Source organism: Dromiciops gliroides, chromosome 3, assembly GCF_019393635.1.
Source record: "Dromiciops gliroides isolate mDroGli1 chromosome 3, mDroGli1.pri, whole genome shotgun sequence".
Taxonomy (NCBI): Eukaryota; Metazoa; Chordata; class Mammalia; order Microbiotheria; family Microbiotheriidae; genus Dromiciops; species Dromiciops gliroides.
The window spans coordinates 656898061-656916302 of NC_057863.1; the positions used below are offsets into that span (position 1 = coordinate 656898061).

General features: G+C 62.4%; 3 protein-coding genes across 4 annotated transcripts; 1 reads left to right on the forward strand and 2 right to left on the reverse strand.

Annotated features, from left to right (window-relative positions):
- Positions 1–6765, reverse strand: LOC122746011 (uncharacterized protein ZSWIM9-like). Its single transcript, XM_043991481.1, has 4 exons — positions 6696–6765; positions 5527–6156; positions 3510–3822; positions 1–1869 (listed from the first exon to the last, which is right to left on the reverse strand). The coding sequence occupies exons 2-4, from the start codon at positions 6144–6146 to the stop codon at positions 7–9; spliced, it is 2796 nt and encodes a 931-aa protein (XP_043847416.1). The 5' UTR covers positions 6147–6156; positions 6696–6765; the 3' UTR covers positions 1–6.
- A 221-nt stretch (positions 6766–6986) lies between these two features.
- LIG1 (DNA ligase 1) lies at positions 6987–14972 on the forward strand. 2 transcript variants are annotated; one of them, XM_043991482.1, is made up of 26 exons: positions 6987–7116; positions 8045–8105; positions 8213–8299; positions 8392–8524; positions 8608–8716; positions 9108–9326; positions 9445–9523; positions 9709–9789; positions 9935–9991; positions 10185–10357; positions 10450–10616; positions 10827–10903; positions 11057–11148; positions 11262–11361; positions 11461–11546; positions 11747–11862; positions 12192–12287; positions 12396–12506; positions 12608–12679; positions 12762–12906; positions 13036–13118; positions 13276–13428; positions 13610–13663; positions 13889–14032; positions 14645–14737; positions 14819–14972. In XM_043991482.1, exons 2-26 carry the CDS (start codon positions 8089–8091, stop codon positions 14903–14905), a joined length of 2631 nt encoding a protein of 876 aa, XP_043847417.1. In that variant the 5' UTR covers positions 6987–7116; positions 8045–8088; the 3' UTR covers positions 14906–14972. The 2 variants fall into 2 exon arrangements, with proteins under 2 accessions (XP_043847417.1, XP_043847418.1); XM_043991483.1 differs by lacking the exon at positions 6987–7116 and adding an exon at positions 7298–7430.
- A 150-nt stretch (positions 14973–15122) lies between these two features.
- Positions 15123–17590, reverse strand: ATF5 (activating transcription factor 5). The gene is made up of 3 exons (XM_043997128.1): positions 17355–17590; positions 16071–16382; positions 15123–15985 (listed from the first exon to the last, which is right to left on the reverse strand). The coding sequence occupies exons 2-3, from the start codon at positions 16246–16248 to the stop codon at positions 15363–15365; spliced, it is 801 nt and encodes a 266-aa protein (XP_043853063.1). The 5' UTR covers positions 16249–16382; positions 17355–17590; the 3' UTR covers positions 15123–15362.
- Positions 17591–18242: the final 652 nt, after the last annotated feature.

An 18242-nucleotide genomic window follows, 5' to 3' on the forward strand; every position in this document is an offset into this window, starting at 1 on the left:
CAAGGTTCAAGGCTCAGGGGCCCCTCCCCAGCTGTCCCTGAGCAGGTCCATGTGGAAGAGGGCAGCTCCCACCACGAGGCGGGCAGCAAAGAGGTGACGGCAGGGGAGGTGGCGCGCAGCGTGGATGGAGCAGCTGCAGCGTGTCAGCGCCGCATCCAGGAGGAAGTCCGAGGTCCCGTCCTGCAGAGTGTAGCCGGTCCCAGTCCACCGGAAGCCCCTGACCCCATGCTGCCGAGCAAAGTTCAGCTCCTCAGCCACCAGGCCGGCCAGTTCCGGCCCACACACAGCCCGGAACCTGGACAGCAGCTCCCAGTCTTCCTCTTCCGAGGAACTTCGGGGCCGCTTCCTGGCCCCCACCCTCTCGTCTCTAAGCCCAGCCGTCCTGCCTCTTCCCTGAAACTCTCCCAGCATGCCCCCAGCCTCTTCTCTGTCCCCCAGCTGCATCATCTGCCCCCCGTCCCATAAGGGCAGCCCCCTCGCCACTCTGTCCTGCAGCTGGGCACTGCCCTCTCCCAGCTCCGTCCCCCTCGCCCCGCCGTCCACTAGCTGTACGTCACTGTCTCCCAAGTGTGTCCTGCTCTCCCCTCTGTCCCCCAGCTGTCTACCTCTCTCCCACAAATGGAATCCTCTCTCCCCTCTGTCCCCCAGCCGGACACCTCGCTCTCCCAGCTGCATCCTCCTCTCCCCTCTGCTCCCCAGCTGGACGCCTCTCTCCCACAGAGCCAGTCCCCTCTCTCCTCTGTCCCCCAGCTGGACGCTGCCTCCCCCCAGCTGCCGGCCCCTCTCCTCTCTATCCCCTAATGCCACACTCCTTTCCCATAAATACATCCCTCTCCCTCGCGACTCTATCCCACTCTCTCCCAACAGGACCTCCTTATCCCCTCTGTCCACAAGCCGGACATCTCTCTCCCCGACGTGCATCCCCCACTCGCCTCTGTCCCCCAGCTGTGGGCCCCGGTCCCCCGTGTCTCCTAACTGTACGCCTCCCTCTCTCACCCCTCTGTCTCCTAACTGGCCACCGCCCTCTCCCAACGGTGTCCCCCTTGCTCCTCTGTCCCCCCACTGCAGCCCCCTTCCGCATCCGTTCTCTAATCCCGTCGGAGGTGCCTTGGACAGGCCCTCCTCTCCCCACAGCCCCTCCCCATCTCCGTGCCCCCGCTGTAAGGCCACCAGGTCGCGGATGCACTGGGCGACGGTGGGCGAGGGGCTGAGGCCGCGCAACAAGCGCTGCCGGTGGCCTCGGACCAGGGCACAAGCATCCACGTTTCGAGCCGTCTCAAAGGCCCACAGGCGCACCCACATGGCCCTGCGCGGGGCCCAACTGCGCTCAAAGTAGTCCACGAAGGCGGCTGGACAGGTGGCCCGCAGCTCAGCCAGTGCCTCCATGTAGGCCGCGGCGGAGGCCGCCCCGGCCAGGCGGCACAGCAAGGGCCACAGCCCCGGGTCCTCCCCGGCCCCGCCCAGCTCCTGGGCCTTGCTGAAGAGCGTCTCCAGCACCTGCACCCGGCAGATCTGCACGCGGGCCCCGGGCAGCAGCTCCCGGACGGCCTCCAGCTGCGTGCCCACCTCGGGCCCCACGGTAACGCAGCGCACGCGGCCCTTGATCTCCGGCACACTCTGCACCAACGAGGCCAGAGTGAAGCGCAGAAGGTTGGGGCTGGTCTGGCGCGTGAGGCAGCAGGCCACCTCGCGGCCACGGCCACGGTCGTCCACGCACAGCACTGTGGACAGGTCGAAGGTGCCCTGCAGGCCCGGCAGCCGGTCGAAGAAGAGCATGAGGGGGAAGCGGCGGAGCAGAGCCATCATGCTCGACGTGAGGAAGAACACGGTCTCCACCACGGCTTGATCTTCCACGAAGACCAGCTTCACCTGGGGACAGCAGAGAGTCAGAACCTGCCCGGCGCAGGCGGCAGCCTCCTCCTCTCAGCGCCCCCCCCCCCCGCCCCAACACTCCCTCTGGAGGTCCAATCAGATGTCCAAGTCCCTGTCAATGACAACCTTCCCCCAGCTGACAGGATCTGGGGCTAACCTGACCAGCGTGCCCATACTACCCATGAACAGCCAAGGCCGAGGAAGGGAAAGAGACTCGCGATGTTAGGTGGCAGGGGTTGGACTTGAGCACAGGATGAGTCAACTCCTCCTCTAACGCCTCCCCCTCAATGATTCACCCTCTGCCCAGGTCTGCCCAGCACCTCATATAGAGGACCTAAGGGGGAGGGGGGCAGTTAGGTTGGCACTAAGGGTTATGCCCACACACATACGACTGGTAGGAGGATTGTGCCTCCCTGTCAGCACTAAAGTTTCTGGGAACAGATACTGGAGTTCTTCCCAAACTTAGTTATTCCCACGGGGAAAAATGGGGTCTGGAGGGGTGGCAGGCTCTGCCACAGCCTGGGCCTCAGCTTTCCCTCTGTAAAATGAGGACCAGATATGATCATCTGGAAGAATCTCAGAGTGGGAGGGGATGGTGTGATCCCAGGTCCAGAGCGGGAAGACACCTCAGAGAACAATTAGTCCAAATGGGGATGCTGAGGCAGAAAGTGGGGTCCTCAGGGGCACCAAATCTAACCAGTGCCTAAACAGACATCGACTGCCACCAGGTCTTTGTCGAGAGACTCCCAGAGAGAGGAGTCCAGTCTGGGAGGCTGTTTCCTTATGGCAAAGCTAAATCTACTTCTGCAATTCCCCTGCCCACTCCTCCTTCTGCCTCTGCCCTGGGGAGCCAGACTGAGCGAGGCTCATCCCTCATCCAGGTAACAGCCCTTCACCAAAGTATTCAGCGGAGGTTCTTAGGCTATGGTGTCTAGAATGGCCCTGCCCACCCAGCACACACAGACACACACACACACAAACACACACACCATACACACAGACACACCATGCCCCTGAACACTCTTCCCCAAGGGTTGGGACCATGTGACACCCCTGACACCTCAAGACCTGGACATCTAACCCCTCCATGCAAAGAGACAGCTTCCTCTTTCCCCCTGGCTTGGTTCAAAGGTCAGTGTGAGGGGCAAGGTTTCAAATACACATAATTATTAGAGACAATTATTAGAGAAAGCCCCCCTAGAGGGAAAGGAAGGAGCCCTGAACCAGAGAAGGGAAGGAAAGGAATGGGGCTGGGGTCAGCCCCAGGCTCTCATTGGTAGGCAAAACTCCGACATGAGAAAACACTCTGTACCAATGCTGATGGGCACCTTTTCTGCCACTTCTGGCCTGAAAGGGCCAGAGGCCAAGACTTGCCCCACTAGGGTCACAGGCAGAAGTGAACCCAGGCCTTCCTTGTGCCAAGCCCATCTCTCTAGTCACTGTGCTGCCACCATGCCTCTTCCTCCCCATGAAGAGGACCATGAGCAGTGGCTTCCTGCCACAAGAGCCCCGGCCAGCTCCTGCTCTCCCCCATCTCTTCCTCCCCTGGGCTACCCAAAGCATGAAGCCAGGCTCCAGCACCTGGAGGTGGCGCCTACCCACGCCCTCTGCCTGCCTGCCCCATGAGAAGCTAGCACCTTGGCCTCAGGGTCAGCCTGGAAAAGCCCCTCCAGAACGTGGAGAGCATCAAGGACCCCGTGGTCCCGGCTCTTGCAGTAGGAGAGGAGGCGGTGGATGTCCGAAGGGGCCACAAACTGCTTGGAGATCTTGTTGGTCGTGCGGACAGGGAGGCAGGCGTTGGCAAGAAGATGGCCCGGGCGGAAATAATAGGCAAACTCCAAAGGGCAGGCTGGGTGGGAATGGGTCAGGTGGCACTCAGTCACCACCAGGCGGTCTCGCAGTGAGCTGAGCTTCAGGATGATGAAGGCTGGGCAGCCTGGCTGGGGGCTCCTGCAGGGATAGAGAGGGAGAGGTCACCCAGCTGCCCACCCACCAGGGGTTAGAGCTCACATCATTCAATGCCATCCTTTTCAAGATGAAGAAATTGAAGCCCAGAGAGGACCAGGAATTGGCACCAGGACTGCTGATGCCCAAACAACACTCTTCCCATTGTCCCAAAGGGTCCCTCTCTTTTGACCTGAGTTCATTTGCTTTTGTGCCCCTCCCTATTTCTGAACATCTCAGCCAGGCCACTTCAGGACCCAGTCTGTCTGCATCTGGCTTTCCCTCTGCCCAGACTTCTTCCACTTGCACCACACCCCCATTTCCTGATCGCTCTGTGGTGATCACCTGCTCACACCTCCCCCAGGGAGCAAGCCTGCCTGGAGCTCTGAGTCCTCCCCTAACAGTGACCCCTGGTGTGTTCCAAGTGGCCAGGCTCTGTCCTGGGCATCCTTCTTTCTCTCGGTGACCTGGTCAGTCAGGGCAGAAATGCAGTCCTACATGTCCAGCCTTGCCATCCCACCTCCCCTGCAGCCTGTGGGATGTTGCAAACCACATGTTCCAGAGACGTCTCAAAACAGAAGTCATGATCTTTTCGCCTTCCTCTCTCCTACACTCTCCTATCTCTACCCAAGGGCACCTGCTACCCCCCACATCCCCTGGGTCACAAGCTCAGTGACGTCTGGACTCCTCACGTCTTGTCACTTCTGTGCCCAGCCTCAGATGTGCCCTTCTCTCCAGCCTATTTGTGGCCCTCCTCGACTCCGCTTTAGATGATCTGGGCTTCCATCCTCTCTCTTCTCTAAGCAACCCTCCACATAACCGCCAAAAGCACAGGGATGATTATTCCCATTTCACAGGAGAAAACCGAGTCCCCAAAGGGGCGAGTGTCAGAGCAGATGGATGCTCTCCCTCACACCCCCTGCACCCCAACCACACCAAAGGCCTTACTACCCACCGAGCAGTTCCTCTGTATTCCTGTCTGCTTTCCTTGGAATGCTGTTGTTCCCTTTTTGATTCCTACCCAACCTTCAGAGCCCAGCTTCTCAGAAACTGCCAATTTTGCCCCTCCCCACCCCGCCCCACCCCTTGGTTCCCCAAAACAGGAATGGTCCCTCCTTCTCTCTAATCCTGGAGCATCTCTTAGGCCCTTCCTCTGCCCACATGGGGAGAAGCATTCCAGTAACTTGGGGGTGGCTATCAGCATAAAGGAGAGTTCAAGGGGCTGAGGAGGGCCCCCAGGCAGGAAAGAGACAGGAGGAGGCTTGCTGGCCATGAAGGGGGGACACCTAGCATTGGAGGCAGGTGGAAAAGACAGAGCAAAGTCTAGATCCAGAGATTTAGAACTGACAAGCACCTGAGGGGCACAGGTTAAGTGACTCCCCTAGGGTCACCTGTCCAATACTCTATTTCCACATCTTTTCTCTAGGGAAGTCACTAGGTAAGGATGAGCAGGTAAGCTGGGAGGGCCTTGAATGCCAGTGGGGAGATTAAACTTTATTCAGGGGGCAATGGGGAGCCACGGGAGGGAACATGAACGGGAGCAATGTGGCATTTGGATCTCCCAAAAGGCCAAGGGTGGGGTCTCTGTACACAGTGGGGACTCAAGGGGAATAGGCCAGTGAGTGAGTTAGCTCTCCCCCCTGGCTCCCACGGGGAAGCAGAAGCAGGGGCAGAGGCAGGGCAGGCCCCAGCCCCACTTTGGCCTCTCACCCCGCAATGCCGGGCCGCCCCACCGGTGCCCGCACATCCTTGCAGACAAGCCGAACGTAGCTGTACTTCAGGACATCGATGAGGGCGTGGAGCGGGGGGTCGAGGGCCCAGCGGCATTTGGCCAGGTGCATGGAGCTCTTGACGAAGAACAGGGCCCGGTGCTGCTGACACCAGGCATCGAAGAAGCGGCTGAACTCTGCCCACGAGAAAAACTCGCGATCCTGCAGCTCCCGCTCCTCCTGGGCCGCGGCTGCGGCCTCACCCCACCCTGGCCTCGGCTCCGGCCGCAGCTGCGGCTCTGGCTCCGGCTCCGGCTCGGTCTCTGAGTCCCTCACCAGCTCCGGCTCGGGCTCGGGCTCAGGCTCCAGCCCTCGATCCTGTCTGGGCTCCAGCTGGGGCTTTCGCTCCGACACTGGCTCTGGCTCTGGCTCTGGCTCTGGCTCCGGCGCCGGCTCTGGTTCTGGCTCTGGCTCTGCATCTGGATCTGCATCTGGCTCTGCATCCGGATCTGCATCTGGATCTGCATCTGGCTCAGGCTCCGGCTCCAGCTCTAGCCCTGGCTCGGGCTCCGCCTCCGGCTCCCGCCCAGCCTCCGACTCTGCTTCCGGGTCCTCCTCCATCCTAGGGTACCTGGGGGGGGGGGGGCAATTGGGAGAGCCTGAGGTCAACAGCGGGAGGGCCGGGCCAGCGGTAACCCTAACCCAATGCCGACCGCCCGGCAGGATATGGAGGGAGGCTTAACGACACTGGAGATGGTAGCTATTGAAGCTGGAGTTTGTCCAGGGAGGACATAACCCCTATCTTCCACCGGGCTCCTTTCCTGAACCTATGCCCACCTCCCACCTCTCCCCCAAGATGTGAATCCCTGCATCCAGCTGTGCTCCTCCGTCTCACAAATGGGGCATTTCTACACCCAGCTGTCTTCCTCCCTCCCCCTAGATGTGGCGCGCCTGCATCCAGCTGTGCCCCTCCCTCCCACAGATGTGGCATGTCTGCTTCCAGCTGTGCCCCTCCCTCTTTCCCTCCCAAAGATGTGGTACTCCTGTATCCAGCTGTTCCATTTCTCTTCCCCCAGATGTGGAGCCCCCACCGTGCACCACCCCACAGCCTCCAGATGTGATCACCCTCCCCTCCAGATGTGCATCTCTCCCTCCCTCCCCATCACTCACCCCACCCGCCCGCTCAGAGCCTGAACGAACGGCTCCTGACGCCTTGGACCCTCCCACAATACCCCGCGAGGCCAGGCGCCCGGCCCGTCCCTCTTCCCAGAATGCCTTGCTTCCCCACTACTGGGTCAGCGCTTGCCCTTCTTCCCATCGTGCGCCGCGAGAGTCTGTCCCGGAGCCTAGGCCCCAGCTTCCATTCTATGGGAACAGTCCCTGCCCCTCCCACTCGGCTGGACCACAACTCCCAGCGTGCCCTGCGAGGTGAAGGGGCGGGCGCCTGGCTTGTGACGTCACTCGCCCCGAGTGTCTCAGCGCGCGAAAGTTGAGGCGCGAAGTGGGGTTGGTGGCGGGAGTGGAGCCGGAGCCAGAGCCGGAGCTGGAGCCGGAGCTGGAGCCGGGAGCCGGCAGCATTACGCGAAGGGAGGTCAGTGTGGGGGGAGCGGAGGACGCAGACAGGCAGACAGGCAGACACGCACGCGCGCAACACACACACACACACACACACACACACACACACACACACACACACACACACACACACCTCTACGCATGCTCAGAGAAGGGAAGGGAAGGGAAGTGGAGCCAGGGTCTCTGCGCATGCGCCCAGGAGGAGGCGGGAGCCTTGAATGCCGGCATCCAGAAGACAGGGAGCTGGCCGGGACCATCAGGCCGAGCTCGACAGACTCTGACCCCTCCCGGACCCTGGGCCGGTCCAAAGGCCGCGACCACCCAGACCAGGTCCGATCCCGTCAGCCCCTGCTCCATAAGCTGTGGTCCCCCATGTCCTTGTTCGGCGTTCAGGGCCCCGCACCGCTGGCCCCCTCCTGTCACACTCACTGCCCACCAGCCGCGCCTTCCGGGCCGGTGTCTGTTGGCCACTAGACTGCCTTGTGTCTGCATGTCTGGGGCTTGGCGCCCTGCCTGGCACACCGTAGGTGCCTAATAAATGCTCGTTACCAGACTGGGTGATTAGGGACGAGCAGAACCAGCCCCAAGACAGGCAGGGAGCCCTCGGAGAGGGGGGGGTCCAAAGTGGCCTCACACCCCCAAGGCAGCAGCTGCCACAGCTGGGCCGGGGAGGGAGAACTGGGGGGTGGGGGGTGAGAGTGAGGGGCAGGATGTGGTAGCCACTCCAGTGTGTGGGGGGGTGAGAGTGGGGCATGGGGGGGTGACAGCTCAGATGGGGGGCTGAGAGAGTGAGGCCTGGGGGGGTCGGGAGTTCAGGATGCCCCCGGGACAGCTGTAACGCCACAGCAGGCACAAGAGGTAACTCGGGGAGGGGGGTGCCTCTCAGGAGCCCTGCCAGGGGCAGCAGGGGGGCCCCTTCAGCCTGGCTCTGCCTTTGTTTACAGGTGGTGCTGTGGAGAGGAGGCTGGAGCACCCCTGGAGAGGCACCATGCAGCGATCCATAAAGTGAGGCTCCCCCTGCCCAGGCCATGCCCCTGCCCCCGCCTCAGCTGGCCCCTGTGTCCAGCCCCTGCCCCTGCCCCCCCCAGCCCTCCTCCCGTGTCTCCCCACAGGTCGTTTTTTCAGCCCATGAGTGGGAACAAGGTGAAGCAGCAGGAGGAGAGCCCCAAAAGCAGCCAAGAGAGAGAGCCTGCCCCCAAGTGAGTGGAGGGCCGGGGGCGGGACCAGGGCTCCCCTGGGGTAGCCTTTGGGCAGATTCTCACCACTGCCCTGGCCTGGCCTCCTCACCCAGGGCCGCCCTGAAGGAGAGGAATGCTGCAGAGCCCGACGGCGAGTCTCCAGTGAAGAGGCCTGCGAGGAAGGTGGCCCGAGCCCTGGGGAGCGAGGGCGAGGAGGAGGACGAGGAGGTGGCCCCCCGACAGCAGGTAGCCGGCCTCCTCTGGTGGAGCACCGCTCAGGGCTGGGGGGCCGACATCCTGACGTCCCCTCCCGGCCCTGTCTCCTGCAGGAGCCCAGCCTCCCGTCCCCAGCGGCCTCTCCAGCATGCTCCAGCTCTTCCCTCTCAGAATCACCACCCAAGAACATCTCCCCGGCCGGGATCCCAAAGCGTAGGACAGGTAGGGGAGGGCGGACTCGTCTCTGCTCGCACCCGCCTCCAGGACAGGCCTCTCCCGACCAGCCTCCCTTCCTCCCCCACGGAATTGGACTGGGACAGGGTAGGGGGAATGTGAAGGCCGGACTGAGCCCTGAGTGGGCTTCCTTCTGCCTCCTTGGCCAGGGCGGGTGCTTCATAAAATTGGAGCACAGAGCCCCGGGCCTGGGGTCAGCAAGACCTGAGTTCGAATCCAGCCTCAGGCACTGACTAGCAGTAGAAGCCTGAGCAGGTCACTTGACTGATGCCTGCCTCAGTTTCTTTACCTGTAAAATGAGGAAGTTGGACTGTAAGGCCCCTTCCATTGTCAGTCACCCCCCAGGGCCTGCCCCCGTCCTCATCTGTTCTCTTCCTAGCTCGGAAACAGATACAGAAACGGAAGCTACAGGAGCTGCCCAAGGACCATGAGCCCAGTGAGCCCAAGAGGCTTAAGAGAGAGGAAGGTGAGAGCGCAGGAGGAAGAAGCCCAGAGCAGCCTGGAACGGTCCCAGAGACACAGCCAGCTCCAGAGGAGGCCACAGGGGAGGCCCCCAAGGGCCCCAGCCCAGCCCCCAAGGCCTTCAGCAGCTTCTTCAGTGAGTGTCTTGTGCCTGGGCCTTCTCCCACCTAGACCAACCTCCGTTCCATACCAGGGTGGTGGGGGGATGTCTAAAGGAAAAGGAGCCTCAACCTGGCGCCGCATGTTTTCCACAGCCCCCCGAAAGCCAGCAGCAGCCAAGCAGACCCCAAAGAAGGCTGAGACAGAGAAGACAGCAGAGGAGACGTCCGGGTCGTAAGTTGGCCTCGGAGGAGGCCCTCACCTCTCAGGCCGGTCCCCCAAACCCCAGCATGTCTGTGCCCCGAGTGAAGTCAAAGACCCCCGACCCGGGAGCCCTCGGGGGAGGAGCAGGGCAAAGAGGATGGTCCTCCATTCCAGAGAACTGGCTCCACAGCCCCCACTCCTCTCTGCCACCACAGGCCCCTAGACCCGGCTGCCTACAACCCCTCTAAGAGCGGCTATCACCCCGTCGATGACGCCTGCTGGAAGGCAGGACAAAGGTAGGGCCTGGGAGCAGCCCTTTGCCACGGAGCTGTTGGCCAGGTGGCTCCCCATTAGACTGGGAGCCTGGCACACAGTGAGGCTTAATGAGCATGGGGGGGCACCAGGGCAGGCCCCCTCCCCACCGACCCTTGCTCTCCACAGGGTCCCCTACCTCGTCGTTGCTCGGACGTTTGAGAAAATCGAGGAAGTCTCCGCTCGGTAAAACCCCGGCCCTCTCCCTGTGGCCCCCAAGGGTGGCCCTTCCCCTTTGGCCCCTTCTGCCGCCCGCTAGTGCCCATCCTCCCCACACTGGCACAGGCCTCCCACTCTCCGGGCCCCATCCTTCTACTACCCTTGGCTCCTCCTGGGCCCGGGCCACGGGGCCGCACCATCCCGCCCTTCCCTCTTGCAGGCTCCGCATGGTAGAAATCCTAAGTAACCTGCTCCGCTCGGTGACCGCCCTGTCCCCCACAGACCTCCTCCCAGTCCTCTACTTGAGTCTGAACCGGCTGGGGCCCCCCCAGCAGGGCCTCGAGCTCGGCGTGGGGGACGGCGTCCTCTTGAAGGCCGTGGCCCAGGCCACGGGTGAGTGGGAGGCTGGGGCTGGGCAGGGGGAGGGCAGCCGGCCACGCTGGGGATGCCCTGACCACCCACACCCTTGCGTCCTCCCACCCCAGGGCGGCAGCTGGAAGCCATCCGGGCCGAGATGGCAGAAAGGGGGGACGTGGGGCTGGTGGTAGAGGCCAGCCGCAGCACCCAGCGCACCATGCTGCCTCTGCCTGCCCTGACGGCAGCCGGGGTCCTGAGCAAGCTCCGAGACATCGCCCGCCTCACGGGCAGCGCTGTGAGTGTTCCGGCCCACCCCGGCCTGCTCCCTGCACGTCCCCTGGCCTCTCCAAGGGGTGGGGGCAAAGGACAGGGCTTCCCCTCCTGGGCCCTGCTGGGGGGGTGTCTCATTAGAAGCAGGGCAGAGGCTGGGCCATCCCCCTTTGAAGTCTGGGGGGGGCCGGTAAGCATCAGAGGGTGAACTTGGGCTCCCTCTCGCCCCCTGCAGTCCACATCCAAGAAGATTGACATCATCAAAACCTTGTTTGTGGCCTGTCGCCACTCAGAAGCCCGTTTCATTGCCAGGTAGGGCAGCAGGGTGTGCTGGGGGTCGGCTGGGGGCACCTGGGCACCTGGACGAATGGCTCCATAGATCTGGGCAGGGGGGGGTCCGGGCTGGGGTCCGCTTGTGCCGGCGGGCTTGTGGGAAGGCTCACTCTGCTTCCTTTTCCCCTGCAGGGCCCTGAGTGGGCGGCTGCGCCTGGGCCTGGCAGAGCAGTCAGTCCTGGCTGCACTGGCTCAGGCCGTGACCCTCACACCCCCCGGCCAAGGTAAGGGAGCCCTGCCTCACTTCCCAACTTTGCCCCCTGGTCCTTCAACATCTCGTGTCCCCACCCACCCGTGTGGGGAGAGGATCTCAAATCCCTGCCTGGTCTTCCCCCAGAGGTCCCCCCGGCCGTGGTGGATGCCGGGAGAGGCAAGCCAGCGGACGCCAGAAAGGCTTGGCTGGAGGAGAAAGGACTGGTCCTGAAGCAGACCTTCTGGTGAGGGGCACGCAGGGCAGGGCGCAGGGGGGACATGGGCGTGGGCACGGGGCAGTGCTGTTGGCACCTGGCCTACCTGTTCTCTCGTCTATCCCCCAGCGAGGTGCCTGACCTGGACCTCATCATCCCGGCCCTGCTTGAGCACGGGCTGGACAAGCTGCCCCAGCACTGCCAGCTGACCCCAGGTGAGCCCCCAGCCCTTGCTTGCTCTTGGGCTCAGGCAAGCGCTGCCCGGGACCCCAGGGTCCTCTCAGCCCCCACTGTCCCCCAGCCAGCACCTCAGTCCCTGATGCTGTGACGGCCGCTCTTCTCTCTGCCCACTCCCCTGGCACACTGCTTGGGAGCCAGTGCACCCTGACCCTCTTGCTCTGGCTTTGCCACCCAGGGGTGCCCTTGAAGCCCATGCTGGCCCACCCCACCCGGAACATTGGGGAGGTGCTGAAGCGTTTTGAGGAATCTGCCTTCACCTGTGAATATAAGTATGACGGGCAGAGGGCCCAGGTATGGACCAGGCCCAGGCCTTGAGGGGCAAGGGGATGGGGGATTCCCAGTACAAACCTAAGGACAGCGTGCAGTGAACACAGGTTGGGGGGGGGACTCCTTCACAGTATGACCATGAACACAATGGCCTCTGCCCAGGGCTGGCCTGGGGGCCTTCCTGCCACTGCCTATCTGCTCCCCCAAGTGCAGTGTTTGGGGGGGGGGGCTCCTGAGAGCTTCCCCGCCCCCGGGCCAAACCACATGTGCCTCCACTTTTCTGCCCAGAGCTGGTTCTGTGGCCAGACTGTCCCGGACAAGTCTCATTCTGGGCTGCCCCTGTGCTCCTACAGATCCACGTCCTGGCAAATGGGGACGTGAAGATATTTAGCCGGAACCAAGAGGACAACACAGGCCGATACCCAGACATCATCAGCCGCATCCCAAAGGTGGGTGGGGGTGGATGGCGAGATGGGCAGTGTGGCACAATGGCTGTGCCCGGGAGCTGGGCATGCACCCTCTGATCACTCAGACATCACTCTTGGTCCCTTGCTCAGATGAAGCATCCCTCGGTCGTCTCTTGCATCCTGGACTCAGAGGCTGTGGCCTGGGACCGGGAAAAGAAGCAAATTCAGCCCTTCCAGGTGCTCAGCACCCGCAAGCGCAAGGTGTGCCCGGGCCCTGCCCTCTCCCCTGTGCCCAGGCCCTGCCCTCTCCCCTGTGCCCAGCTCTCTCCCCTTTGGTTCACTGCACCATCTTCTTACCCCAGGAGGTGGAAGAATCAAAGATCCAAGTCCAAGTGTGCCTGTACGCCTTCGACCTGCTCTACATCAATGGGCAGGTGAGTGAGGCCCCTCCCCGCAGGGCACCCCCTCTCCCCACTGGCCCAGCCCCTCAGCGCCCATGCCTTTTCCTTCTCACAGTCCCTGGTCCGGGAGCCGCTGTCCCGAAGGCGGCAGCTGCTCAGGGAAAACTTTATCGAAACCGAGGGCGAGTTTGTGTTTGCCACATCTCTGGACACAGAGGACACTGAGCAGATCGCCGATTTCCTGGAGCAGTCGGTGAAAGGTAGTGGGACCTGCCCCCGCCAACCGTGTGGTGACCAGGCCTCAGGCTGGCCAGTCACCCTCCTGACGTTCTCGGAGGGGCCGTGTGTGTCTGTGCCCAGCAGCTCAGGGCATCTCTCTTCTAATCCAGATTCTTGTGAGGGCCTGATGGTGAAGACCCTAGACACCAATGCCACATATGAGATTGCCAAGAGATCCCACAACTGGCTTAAGGTGACTGTGTCCCCCCAGGGCCCTGTGTGCCACCTCCTCCTTCCCCCACCTGCTCCATAGCCCGGCCTCGATCCTCCTTCCCCACGGTCCCCATGCTGGGTGAGAGCCCCTGCCCTCCCCAGGGTCCTTCCCCTGAGCTTTTCTCCCCCATAACCAGCTGAAGAAGGACTACCTGGAAGGCGTTGGGGACACTCTGGACCTGGTGGTGATTGGGGCCTATTTGGGCCGGGGGAAGCGGGCCGGACGATATGGGGGCTTTCTCTTGGCCGCCTTTGATGAGGACAGCGAAGAGTTCCAGGCCATTTGCAAGGTGGGCTAGCCCCCTGATGAATCAGGGAGGCGGGGTCAACTGGGGGAGGGTAGAGCCGGTGGGACACGAGCTTCCCATCCCGTCCCAAGATATCCAAGCAAAGGGGCACACAAGGGCCTGCTCCCTCTCTTCTCTGAGGGGGTGTCCCTGACCAGCTATCTGCCCACCTTCTTCTCCACAGCTGGGCACGGGCTTCAGTGATGAAGAGTTAGAGGAACATTATCAGAGCCTCCAGGTGAGAGCTGAGGCTGCAGCAGGAGCCCCTGCCGTGCCCCCTCCCCTGCTGCTGCTGCCCTCTTTCCTCTTCCCTCCCCCTCAGTCCCTGAGCTTGCCCCCTGGGTTTGAATCTAAGTCCCAGGCTGCCTCTCACCCCAGGCCCCGCTGCCCCGCCCCCGGTGTGCCCTTCTCTGGCTCTGCCACCAGCAGCCCCTTCCCAGGCCCTGATCTGTCCTCTCCCCAGGCACTCGTGATTCCTGCTCCTCGTTCCTATGTCCGGGCAGAAGGGGCTGCACCTCCTGACCACTGGCTAGAACCCAGCACTGTGTGGGAGGTGAAATGCGCTGATCTCTCTGTCTCCCCCATCTATTCAGCAGCCCGAGGGTTGGTGAGTACAAAATGGGGTTTGTCTTGGAAGAAAAGGGCCGATGGAGGGAGGGCATTGAAGCAGTGACCCCTCCCTCAATGCTCAGGTTAATGGGGATCCAGGCCCAGAGGCAGGTGATAAAGAGAGTCAGGCCTTCCCTATGGGGTCAGGACTGTTTGGGGGCCCCAGGATAGGAAGGCCTCTGGGTTGTGACTGAGTCCTGGGGAGCAGGGATCCCCTGGAGCAGGACCTAAGCATGTGAGGCCTCAGGTGAGGCAGATGGGGCCTGAATAAGGTGAACCCTGAATCCTGTCTGGGGGAATAGAAATTCTGTGAGAGCAGGAATTTGGGAGCTAAAGGGCAGAGGCCCAAAGTCCTGCCCTCAGAGCTAGGCCTGAAGTCAGGAAGCCCCACGTTCAAATGTGGCCTCAGATACTGGCTCTGTGACCCTGGACAATTCTGCCTCAGTTTCCTCAACTGGAGAATGGTTGTGAGAATCAGGCGTTTGTAAGCACTCATTGGCACAGCGCCTGCCAGTTAGGCAGGGAAACAAGGTTACTGGAGGGAGAGGATTCCCCCCGAGAGTCAGGAACACTGCCCATAACGGGCGCCTGTGCCCTACGCTCCACCCAGGTGGAGAGCGACAAGGGCATCTCCCTTCGTTTCCCCCGATTTGTCCAAGTTCGAAGAGACAAGAAACCAGAAGAGGCAACATCCAGTGCCCAGGTATTTCAGGGGCATGGGCAGGGACAGGGAGGCCAGGGCTGCTGGAGCTTCATGGCCTCACTTTCATTTTTCCCCCAACAGGTGGCCTATTTGTATAAGAAGCAGCAACAGATTCAGAACCAGCTGGACTCCGAGGACTCTGACTTTGAACCTGAAGATTTCTACTAGTTCCCCCAGCCCTACCTGGGGAACAGAGCTCGGGTTACTGATTACTCAATAAACGTGGATGATGGGAGCTATGGAGTGATTGATTGCCTGCCTGGGGGTCCAGCGGGGTCTGCCTCTGGGTGGGGGGGAGGAAGGTGCCGGCTTGGATCCAGCTGCCCCCCCCCCCCCCCCCCCCCCGTAGGCTTCTCTAGCCCCACCAAAAGACACACAAACAGAGCCAGGGCCATCCGTTTCTTTATTAGTTACAAAGCCCCTGTGCGGTGTGGCTCCTCCCCATTCCCCTCCCTTCCCGCCTCAAGGGTCCCAGCCGATCCCCACCACCATCACACCACCGCCCCAGAGCCCGGGGCCGCCCCAGGCTTGGAGAAGCTCCCCCCTAACTACTTTGCTGAGGTCAGTGCCCACTCCCTTGCCCAAGGTGGCCTGGGCCTCGCCCCCCGGGAGCGGCCGTACGGCGCTAGGCGCTCCTCAGCCTCTGGCTGCGGGCCTTGTACACTTCGATAAGCAGGTCCTTCACGTACTGGATCTCCCGCTCCACCGACTCGGCGCGCTCCCGCAGCTCCCGGTTGCGGGCTTCCAGGCCCTGGCACTCGCCCTCCAGGGCCTCCCCCTCGGCCCGCTTCCTCTGGCGGTACCTGAGTGCCGCTGACTTATTCTGGTCGCGTTTTTTCTGCTTGCGGTCTCCCCGAGAAGGGGGCACGGGGTAAGGGGCTGGCCGGGGGGCCGGAGGGGTGGGCAGGGGGGCTCGGAGGACCTCCCCGCCTTCCCCCTCGCCCCGCCCGGGCTCCCCACCACAGTAGAACGTCAGCAGATCAAGGGTATCCAGAGGGGCCTGGGGGAGGTCAAAAGGGGGCAGAGGGAGGGGGACGGGCACTGGGGAGGGGGGCGGGAGCGGGGCATCCAAGAAGAAGTCTTCCATCTGCTCCAGCTCCTTCTTCAGCAGGGAGGCCATGGCCTCCAGGTCTGGGGGGGCAGGAGATGGAGATGGTGGCGGGAGGACACCGGGGGGCACCGGGGGCTCCAGGGGGAGCAGGGCAGTAAAGTCCACCCGCTCTGTCATCCAGTCTGAGAAGCCATCACCTAGGCAGGGCCGGGGGCAGCGGTCAGGCGAGGAAGCTCCCCACTGCCCCCGCATCGCCCCCTCCCCTCCTCTCCTCTGCCTTACCTGCCAGGGGCTCGCTCCCCCCGGTAAGTCCCCCTTCCAGGGATCCCCCCAGGGCCTCATAGGGACCCAGGGGGGCGGGGGCCAGGGGGAGCTTCCCGTAGTCCACCCGCCAGCCCAGCCCGCTAGCTGGGAGCAGGGCCCTGTCCAGCTCCAGCCCTAGGGCCGCCAAGAGAGACATGGCGGCCAGGACTGCACAGGTCGGGGCTTCGAAGGCCAGGCGAGCACGAGGAGGCCGAGGCGAGGCCCAGCTGGGCAAGGAGGCTCCGGTGAGGGTGAAAGCTGCTCAGCGGGAGGGTGGCAGAGGCGGAGGACCTGCGAGTGGGAGGGAGGGAGGGACATAGGGGCGGGGTTAAGGATCAGCACCCGCCCCCTGTAGCCTATTGGCTGAGATGAGGTCTAGCTCCGCCCAGGGGTGTAAAGAAGGCGGGGTTAGGGACCAGCTCCCTCCCTTCTTCCAGCACCTTGGCTGCAGGGCCCCGCCCCCAGGCAGGACCTTCACCCTAGGTCCCGCCCCCTCCCGGGGGAATTCCTTTTACAGCCCCATTCATCGCTCTCCTGCGATCCCTCTTCCTTTGCATGGCTTGTTCCTTGGGGAAGCCCCTCCTCTTTTCCAAAAGCGAGTACTTTCTGCCCCTAAACTTCCCTTAGAGTCTGGCCTCGTCCTTCCCAGAGCTCCCAGGCTCTTCACCCCTCTCCTCCAAGGCTCCTATTAGGCCCCGCCCTTCCCTGCCCTCTGCTCCTGAGACCCGCCCCCTCCAAAAGACTCCATCGCATAAGGTCCCGCCTCCTCCATAAAGGAGCCCTATAGAGCTCCACCCACCTCCCCCCTTTCCATTGGCCCTGCCCCATCCAAAGGTTCTAGTCTATGAAGCTCCGCCCCGTACGTGAAGGTGATGCCCTGCCCCCTCCATAAAAAACACAAAGCCCCGCCCTGCCCCGCCCTCAGCTCCTTTGAGCCCCACCCCTTCTAAAAACTGTTCCCAAAAGCCCCGACTTCTCCATAAAAGGGCTCCGCCCCTCCCTGTCCTCCGGTCCTTGGGGCCCCGCTCCTCCCCTCCCTCAAAATGATCCCGCAGACTTCTCCCAAATCCCTCCCCCTCCTTGACAGGTGGGCTGAATAGGTTAAGGCAAGGCAAAGCAACGGAGCACTGCGCATGCGCCCATGCTGAGCGCACTCCTGCAGCCCCACTCCATCCTGCGGCCCCCCCACTCCATCCTGCTCCGGGAGTCTCCCCGGAGACTCAGTGCGCAGGCGCGGACTGAAAGCCGCGCTCCGGTACTCACTCCATGGCTGCGACGGAGGGCGCGGAGGCGGCGAAGGCCCCGGCGGAGAAGGAGGCAGCAGAAGAGGAGGTAGCCGAAGGGCAGAGCGCGCAGGCGCCGAGGCGCGGCAGAGGCGGCAGGACAGAGCTACAGAGCCATGGCCCGAGGCAGGCGTATGAATGGTCTGCGTGCGAACTACTGTGGCAAGTGGAGAAAAGAGAAATGAGACCGCCCCGCGAGTCCGGCACGAATATAGGGCGGAGCGCGGCTCGGTAGATCCCTCCGCGCCCCGCCCACAGGCTCCGCCCCCTCCGGCTCCGGGTGCCCGTCTCTGCCACGCCCCTCTCTGAGCCTCGGCTTCCTTCTCTGTAAAGTGAGGGGTTTGACCAGAAGATCTGGTCAGACCACGCCCCGCTGCCCCCTCCTCGGCATTGTCTGTATTCCTTACAGCCTGACCCTGTGCCCCTCAGTGTGGCCTCTACCTGCCAGTCTCTGTGCCCTTGCCCGCGTTATTCTCGTGCCAGAGCTCCCCTGCCTTCCCTTCGTGGACATCCTGTAATACCCATTAAATGCCATCCCCGCCAGGAGCTCACCTGGCTCCAGGGAGCAAGCTACACTGCCCAAGAAGCCGTCCAACCTGACCCCTCCATCTGCATTGAAAGCGCTGCAGAAATGGCCGTAGTGTTTCCAAAATATATAGGGAACGAAATCAAATTTATAAGAATCCAAGTCATTCCCCAATTGAGAAATGGTCAAAGGATATGAACAGTGTTCTGATGAGGCAGTGTTCTGATGAAGAAATCAAAGCTGTCTATTCCTATATGAAAAAATGCTCTAAATCACTACTGATTAGAGAGAGGCAAATTAAAACAACTCTGAGGTACCACCTGACACCTATCAGACTGACTA